This window comes from Bactrocera latifrons, unplaced genomic scaffold (genome assembly GCF_001853355.1).
Source record: "Bactrocera latifrons isolate USDA-ARS-PBARC rearing strain unplaced genomic scaffold, ASM185335v1 scaffold_142, whole genome shotgun sequence".
Classification (NCBI taxonomy): domain Eukaryota; kingdom Metazoa; phylum Arthropoda; class Insecta; order Diptera; family Tephritidae; genus Bactrocera; species Bactrocera latifrons.
Window position 1 is genome coordinate 847003 of NW_017534875.1, and position 9620 is coordinate 856622.

Below are 9620 nucleotides of genomic sequence, written 5' to 3' on the forward strand. Positions count from 1 at the left end.
TATCATTCGAGTTTTAAAAGTAGAAAAAATTAGTCCTGACTCTTATACACATCTAGATGTGTATCTAAAAAATCTAACATTTTTTTTAAACATCGAACTAAACGCTCCAAAAAGCTGGACCCTCGTCCAGTTTTATGCCAAGTGTAAGCTCTTTTAAATACTTTAAGGTACCTCTTCATAAAGAGTCGGAAATTTTACTTAAACATCGAGCTAACCGCTCAAAAAGAAATCTTTGGTTTGGTTTTAGAGTCGCGACTTTTTTCGATCTTAATTATTGTTATGTAGGACCCACGTCCAGTTTTATGCCAAGCGTAAGCTCTTCCAAATTGGAATGAAAGATTCGGTGTTATTGGAAAATTTATACGGAACATAACACTTCTCCCGCGTCAAAAAATTAGGCGCTAAAGGTTCTTTTCCTCGGATCTCTCCTTAACTGCTATTCAGGATAGTGTCTGACATCAAGTAATGGTTAAATGTGATGTAGATTGCTTTGTTGGAGACTCTTTTTGTGACTCTTTTTATTTATCCGTTTTCGCGAAGAATATGCGTATTGCGCAAATAGGAAAATGCACTCGACTCGGCTTTTAGCGTCCAATCTGCGGCAAACTTCGATTCATTAAAGTGCCAATAGTAGGATTACCAATACATTTTTTTTTTAAGTGTTCTTGACTCACTCTGACTTGTGGATGCATATATTTTCCATTACTTTTCTGATGTAACTATGCGACTACAATTCCGGTTACGAACTCTGATTGGTTKTTTCTTAGACGGACTCATATGCGGTTTGCTTGAAACTTAATAACACATTTTTCGTTTACTGGGCGGSATGGGATGAGCTGTATTGTAAGTGGTACATATTATACTTGCTGCCATATAATAATTATTAGGCGGATAATATCTTCATTCTAACTGAGTTATGTCGTACAAGCTATTATTACTTTCAATATGCATATATTAATTTTCATACCCAAACATGGGTTCTTTATGCGGCAGATTATGAATACAGTAGCTATTGATTATCAGACACTGCTGCTCTCCTACATCGCTGTTTGAAAAGTGCACATATTTCGCCATATAATCATAGAATTATAATCAATCTTATATGGCCAACCCATAAAATGTGCATGTAAAGAGATTAAGTGATTGGAATTGATATTGAAAGGAGTTTCGTAAGAATGAATACCAGCGATTTGGGTTTGATAAAATTCAAAGAGTTCTGGGAAAAATACGTGAGTTTATGTTTGAAAAGCATTTAAAATTAGATTTTTTTTTAAATATTATAGTTTCATTTTGTTCGCATGTTTCTTAATTTAAGTCCTTTTTAGATATCATTCGAGTTTTAAAAGTAGAAAAAATTAGTCTGAACACTTTAAGCTGCAAGAAGCGATTTAGTTTTAAACTTATGCTGCCGATCAGTATACATACATATATATTTTTATAAAAGAAGAATTGTCGCTTACGTCTTTTCTTCTCCTATTTTCGATGTAAATTCTGACAAATGGTAATCTTGTAAGGCTGAGGCTAATCACGAACGGCATTAAGTGGTCCGAAAATATCTACCGAGTAGTTATACCCTTTAGAAATAGCTTTTTATGTTAGTTACAACTGGGATGGAGAACTAGTTCTGAGTTGTGCTAGTGTCGCGAGAGTTACGCGGAAGCAATTAAAATCCATCATTTCCATATATTATTTTGGAGAATTCGGTTTTTATACAATTGCATGTCAGTGTTGTCTAAATGAACTAACATAAAAAACTCTTTTATAGATTATCGCAATTTATAGTTTAATTTTTCAACAATATCTTTCAATTCGAAAGGTTATAAGGAGACAACAGAGTCTCTGGAAACCTTTTTGCGAAATTTAGTATAACTTTCTAATAATTTGTTATGATTTTTATAACTTTTTATCATTAAATTGTTAAACAGGAATCGCAGGCTTAATCAATTTCTTTGAAGAACTTTTCAATATGAAAGTTTCAACTCTATGATTCAGCTACATATAAAGCCAATTTAAAAGTCATATTTCATTTAGGAAAAACTTTTATATCAAAATTTTTTTTTATTCAACATAGACCCCTACAAGGGTGATGCACTTATTTTAACGACCCTCCAATCTCTCCATACCAGTTTTGTAGTACGATTTGTCCTTTGCTTCAAAATAGGCCTCAGTTTCGGCGATCACCTCTTCATTCGAGGAAAATTTCTTTCCAGCGAGCATTCKTTTGAGATCTGAGCACAAGAAATAGCCGCTGGCGGAGAATGCCGTGGATGTAGAAGCAATTCATAGTCCAATTCATGGATTTCTGCCATCGTTTTTGCTGACTTGTGACACGGTACATTGACTTGGTGAAACAGCACTTTCGTTTTCTTCAATTCCGCCCGTTTTCCGTCGTTTTAATCGCTGTTGATCCTTATTATTATTTCAAGGTAGTCAACAAAAATTATTCTATTCCATCATGTCAAAATACCTTGTCAGACGACTGTTTTTCAGAGCTTTGAGCTTGTTCATCTTGTGCAGTCCTCTCGGACGACTKTCGTTTRTACTGCGGTGTGAAATGATGATGCCATGGTTCATATTTATAGATGTAATGTTTTTCATACCCAAATATTCGTGAATGATATGATGTACAAGTTCAGTTGATACTTTTAGAGTGGCTGCTATCTCGAACTACTTCACTTTATGGTCATCCAACATTATTTTATGGTTTTTTTATGTTTTTGTCGGTAACAAGCTCTTTTGGGCGTTCACTGCGTTCACTGTCTTCGGTACTCATTTCACTACGTCTAAGCTTAGCATAGCAATCATATGGATTTAATTCAAGTAGCGYCATATATTTGTCAGGGCGGTTACGTTTCAATTGCCCAGTTATTCAATAGTGCTTTGATTTGTTTCAGAACGTTATACTTAGAAATTTACAAGACATGTGACAGAAATGTGAATTTTTAGGTATGGAAGAATTATTAAGGTATCGAAATTTGTAGTTTTCAGCCTAAGAGTAAGCTATAATCGATAATGGCATACGATTTTTTTTGTAGTTTAAACCAAGAATATTTAAAAAAAAAAGCAAAAAAAATTATTTGGGTATGGAAGAATAATCTGGGTACAAAAAATTCTTAGTTTTTAGCCTAAAAGCAGRCTAYAATTAAATATWAAATTAAAGTATGTTATGAAGTATATAACATATTTTTTGGAGTTTAAACCAAAAATATTTAAAAAATTATCAAAAAATTGATTTGCCTTATCATATTACATCTATATAAAAGTATTTTTTTTTTTTCTTTATTGTTACTAAAGAAATTTTTTTAATATTTTATTAACCTTTAGAATGTATTAAGCTTTCATTTTTCCATTTTTCTGTGTGAAATAACCGAATTTTTAATAAAAATTATATCGTTTGTTTTTCCATTATTTTTCTAATTCAAAAATTTCACAATTCAGCACTTCCAACAATTTCAGAATATATTTTTAAACCACAAATTTTTTGCTACTTATCCCTGTAATTTCAACATCGAATTATCTTAACTAACTTACTTTGTTTCTAATCGAAAAACGAAATTCACTTAACTTTTTCGCAAATTGCCAACAACAAAGAACGCACTGCGAGGGAGGTCAATATAAAAATATATGTATATGTATGTATTTGTATATTCTTAGCTTGGTGGAAAGGAGCATGCGGTGAGGTGGCGAACAAAAGACTCCCAAAGGGATGGCAATGGGGAGGTGGTGCCGTAGAATAAAGAAAKAATAGCACACGGAAAAAATGGGGAGCCATTACAGCCAAGAGGAACAGCAACAACCAAAGCAACAACAAGAGTAAAAAATATGCACAGCAATCACCACAACCACCATAAAGCACACATTTGTACGGTTGCAAGCGCCATTTGTGCTGTTTTTATTACCAACGTTGTTGTTGTTGCTGCTATTTTTGTAACTCATGTTGCTGTAGTACGCTATAATGTGCTTATAAAATAAATATTGTATGAAGCAAGTGGTGGGCGTCGTCACTGAAGCCAACTAAATAKATGGCCGGAAGGCTAAAAAGTGGCAACAAAACTGAAAGTCGAACGTATACTTTTGTATGTATGCGTGTGCACTTGCCACAGGGGTAGTTGGCAGAGAGAATAGAGCGAAAAATTGTAAGCGGCGACTGCGCAACCGAGGACACACTCTCATCGGCACTCGCAGATAACTGTATTGATACCATATACACCACCCACAAATGAGCATGAGCTCTGCTGTGGCCCCCTGCCATCCACGCCCACAAAATAGCGTACAATGGAAGGCGTACAAGTGGGTGTACAATCAAGCCAATCCGAAATGATTCAAGCTAATATACGCCAAGCTTTATTCTATAACCACTTACAATGTTAAACCGAAGCGACTACAGCAACAAAAAAAAAAAAAAGAAAAAAATTGCAAATAAAATGGAAAATCAACATGATTACTGGTGGTGCGGAAGAGGTAGGCTACACATTGAAGCTCCGCCAAGCATCTCATTGTTTACACTGCACCTAAATCCCTAGCAGCTCTTGAGGGAACAGCTGTGTGCTGTTTGGAGCGTGGAACGTGGAATGTGAGAAGCTTCGGCACCTCAGTYCGGCTTAGCACCGTCTGCAATCGGCAGTCTGCTCGTTTGCCTGGCGGCGTGTGGCATTTAGAGATTGTTATGGCTGACTGTGGCATGATTACAAGAAGTACGGCGTGTTTGTTGTCGCCGACGCAGAGTCRCAGAGTCCTACAGTCCYWCAGCCYCACAGTCACATAGTCGCCAACAAGTCATTGTCTTTTGCCGCATTCCGTCCTTGGAGACAACCGCAGCTACAGCTGTATCTCGTATTTGTGCGGTTGAAGCTAACGTCATTTCCCAATTCCCATTTTCGGCTGSCAAGTCAAGCAGAAATTTTGTGCAGCATCTAATTTGAATTTTGATTAGAAAACTTACTTACTTAGTTACTTACTTACATACACACTTGTGCTTACTTAGTGGTTATGGTGGCTATGGCTTCATTTCAACTGCTTACTGTGGTCGCTTCGCAGCTGGAGGCTGGYGTCAATCCATAACTTCTCATTCTCCCGCTTGTTTTCGGCATTACCTCGTCACTAACCGCCTCCATCTCTCTCATTGTGTTGGTCGGTTGTATGCAATTGTCTCTAACAAATCCCATTAGACTGCTAGGAATCAGCGAAAATCGGAAGTGAAATCATTGCGGAAGGAAGTCTCGTATACATGGGCTCATACATACATACACACATTACATGTCTACAGACATTTAGAAGTATAAATTGGATTGTTTTATTGAAATGAATGGCTGATTGTTTCATTAAACTTTATGCGCAAGTAAATAGTATTTTTAGTGGGATAATACTTTTGATGGGATTTTATAGCGTCCCCAAGCAACTGAGCGCGGATGGCGTGCAATTTTTTCCGGTTACATTGCAAAATGTGTTTTGGRAGTCACACACATGGTGAAAASTGRTTCTTATTATCGTTGGGTATTTGAATTGAAATARTTGTATTTCATGTCTGCGGCTCAAATTTCATGGTTTGTTTTTTTATGATGATGATTGTGATCCCTATTTGGTAACTTGGATTCTACGATTTTCTGCTAGTGTTCTGGATTTCAGGCTCCCTGTTGCAGAACTCGCAATTAGCGCAAACAGCAAATGTGTATAAGTTCTTCTTCAGYTTACAGTATCCATGTATAATGCGACAAGTAGCCTGAATTTGTCCCTAAGGAGGTTAATTACATATTTAAACCAGCTGAAGTTCTAACCTCCCATTAGCGACTTGGCATGGCGCATGTCTTTGCGTTGTTCGCAATACCATCTTCCTTGCAAAGCGTCTTTTTTGTGGTATGGGGATCCAAAGCGACGAATTTTCATGTTAGTGGATTCTGCGGAGGGGTCGAGCTCACCAGTTGTTAGCTCATTCCCGGCTATACCTTTGTGACCGGGCACCCAGATGAGGTGCCCTTGGTTCCGTTTCGCTAGACTATTCAGCCGTGCTCTACACTCTTGTACCAGTGTGATTTGATCTCATGGGCAGTGATTGCTTTAAGTGACACTTGACTATCGCTAAGTGTGGTATCACTATGGCCACTATATCGTTGCGATAGCTGCGTTGAAGGTTTATCTTTATGCACCGACTAATTTCTCAAAGTCCACCAGGTTGTRTRCAGTTYCAAATCTTTRAAACGTATTGGAATCGAYAAATTRCGGTCTTSAGTGGCACTTGCCTGAATATMTGCAATATTTTCWTTACTTCGAGYGGTTCTTTGTCTAACTGACACTCGAATATTATGTAACAGAAATGTCCGCTTGAAATTTTCAACAATTCCTCAATTAGCGATCTCAGGAGGACGACTATTACGGCCATAAAATGGTACAAGCGCACGAAAAGTTGAAGTTGAAGAACAATTATTTGCTAATAAAATTGAATAATTTGTAGACGTTGTTCTATAAAACTATAGATCATGACATATTAAAAATGGCCAAACCGACACTTAAAACTCATATCATCCTTATTAGAAACCCCGTTGGTATCTGTTGTAAGACGAGCCAGATAAACTGTCTACATCAGAAAAAGTATCCTTCTTTGCGGAATAGTTCTATTCGCAGTTTTTAGTTCATTATTTAGTATTGTATTATCGGGAAAGTTTCGAAAATGTTTCAAAAACTTCATTGAAGCGTACTGCAGAGATATCAAATTTATCTATTAGGCTTTGCATTAGTTTTGAGTGCCTTAGTTTCGTCATTTGTCTGCTTGCTATTTTTTGTTCCTGTTCTCTTGTAAAAATTAAATAGCCTGCTTAAAGCCTGTTTAATTAACTCATAAATATGTTCGATTCGCCACTATCAAAAGTTTAGCGATTCCAAAAAAGCGAATATAAGGGTTGATAAACGATTAGTGGATTTCGGTACTTTTCAGATCGTATACTTTTCACAGATCGTTTAAGCTATACTCTAGCAAATCAAGGGTCTTTGGTACTGGAAATACCGTTATACTCGTAACCACATTATCGATATATACTACATTTTAGACTTGGATTAATATAGTTTATTGACACTAGCCTATCTTACATAAGTTCTCAAACTTGGTACTCTCAGTATTCGACTCCCCGTTTCTCCAGTATCTCTCTAATAAGTTTTGATTATATATAATGATTGACAAAGAATTAYAATCATTTAAGTTTTTCATTATAACGTCTTACGAGACTTCTGTGCTTCTGTGTTGGTGAAAATCAACTTCAGAGGTTCATATTTGACCTTAAAATATAATATAATAGGTTACAGTTTTATTTGCCTGTTTTAATGGCAAAAGTTACGTCTGGTATTGCGTTAAGCTCAGAGAGTTGGATCAGTTGGCGGGGAAATAATTGCGTGGTTCTTAGTATATGTACATTAACCCATAAGACCATGGTGTAGACTGCTCTTTCGTCCACTCGTTTGATCCGTTTAGATCTTTTTTTTTTTTTTTTTTTTTTTTTTTTTTTTTTTTTTTTTTTTTTTTTTTTTTTTTTTTTTTCCTTTTTTTTTGGAATTAGTGAATTAAACAAAACCTACTGGAACCAAACATTTCAAACGAGCTTTTCGTTCTGGGTAACCGAAGTTTAGGTTATATTTTCTAGAGTTACGTTSGCCTTAAAAATAATAAACTTCTGATTCTCTAAATACATTACATACATACAAAAAGTTAAAATTTACTTGTAATAAAATTAGATTTTAATAAAAATTTAAAACTTATATTACTTTTTAATGCTAAAAATTTTKTTAAGAAAAAGTGTGAAGTAGAAGATTTGCCCATTCAGTAACTTAGATTTCCCACTTAGCTCACGGTGCACTTAACAGGGGAAGTGATGTGTTAAATTAATGGAATTGTCTGAATACATGCAAATATTACAAACGTATCCTGCAGCAAGAATTTGTGCCCGCATTCCTCGGTAATCCTTGGCGAAATGCCAATTTACCCTTGCTCCAACGCATATCCTTCGTACAAACGTCCTCACAATTATTATTGTTTTTGTTTTCATTGTTGATATTAATTTATTTTTGATTGCAACAATGGCGTAAACAGCCGGAACAAAAGCAAATGGCGAATGAGAGTGGGGAATGGAGGCAAACCSATCTCCTCTTTCCACTTGCTTGTAAYRCGAAATTCTTCCACAGAGTTGGCCTAACGAGCCTGCAGGATGCGTGCGCATGTGGGCATATAATAAATAAATTGATAAAGTTTCTGAGGTGGAAAATTGGGTTTATTGTTTGCATGTTATGCATTTGTTGTGCCCTTGAGTGTATGTGCTTATCTGCGTATGAATTGCCAGCGTGAGTCTGTCGAGCAGAAAACTTTTTCAATTTCAATTTTCACAACTACGCCCCTTGGCTACCGCACTTAATATATAAAATTATTGTRAATTATCTTTGGACATTCCAACCACTCACCCACCCACACACACACGCATACACATACACATACCGAAATGCAACCAAGTGAAACTGACGCCATTTTTGTTATTGCAGGTTTGGTTTCAGAATCGACGCGCAAAATGGCGTAAAGCCGAACGCCTTAAGGATGAGCAACGCAAGCGCGAGAATGGCGAGAGCAGCGGTTCGCTGGACAAGGTAAATACACAAATTTGTTCACACACTCCGTACTATTGTATAATATTCGTTATTTCTTCTAATAATTTAATTTCATCTTTCAGTTGCACGACAGTCGCGAGTCTTCGCCKGACATTACCGGCGAAATCGACGATGATGAACCGTCGTTGCGTCGCTCGCATAGTCCCGGTCCGCCGTCGGCAAGTCCGCATGCCATTGACTCGGACAATGAACGTCCGCTCTCGTCGACACAGCTTACCACACAATCGGCTTCGCAATCGGTCGGTTCGATAAGCGCTGGTTCRCCTTCGCCCAGTGCGCGCGCCACGCCTCAGCATTGCCCCAATAGTCCGACATCGAATTCCCGTCATACCGATTCGCCCATCGAAGTTGGCGGTCCGATTTCGTTGACCTCGCGTACATCGTCCGGCACTACGCCCACATCGGCGCTACACAGCACGCCCACCACTTTTGGTAGTCACATTTTCGGCAATTTCGGTGGTGATAGGTGAGTGAATGTATCTTTTTTATTTTTCTATTGAAATATTTTGTTGAATTGAAGTGTTGAAAATGTTGCACCTAAGAGAAGTACCTGATATCAGGTCAGATCAATAATTAAATTCGCTGATAAATACCGGGTGAAAAGCTAGGCTTTAGACCCTTCTAATTAACCACGAAGTCTCGAACAATATTCAGTTATTTTTGATTACGTTCGACAACATTTCGATTTAATAGGGGTTATGTGTCTTGTATCGATAAATATTCTTAAAAATTCATAGCCGAAACTCTGTCGAGGCTAATACAGAAGATATAAAGTTGTGGTTATACTTTGCATAAGCTTAAAACTTGAAGCATGGAACCAGTTATTATTGAAGTTGTCAAGTTGAACTATCTAAGTAACATTTCTTGGCCAARTATAAATTCAGGTTCGTTTCGGTTACCTAGATTATCCGAAAGTCGTGGAAACAACTCTGCTCAAGGCTTGTATTATAAAGTAGAAATAGTGAAGACAGAATCTGCTG

General features: G+C 36.9%; 1 protein-coding gene across 1 annotated transcript in view; it reads left to right on the top strand.

Annotated features, from left to right (window-relative positions):
- The window catches only part of LOC108965578 (homeobox protein aristaless), a gene marked incomplete at its 3' end in the record, with an annotated part of 84864 nt that extends 75758 nt beyond the window's left edge, over positions 1–9106 (top strand). Inside the window, 2 exon segments of the mRNA XM_018928100.1 lie at positions 8518–8619; positions 8703–9106. Coding sequence (XP_018783645.1) covers positions 8518–8619; positions 8703–9106 — 506 coding nt within the window.
- Positions 9107–9620: the final 514 nt, after the last annotated feature.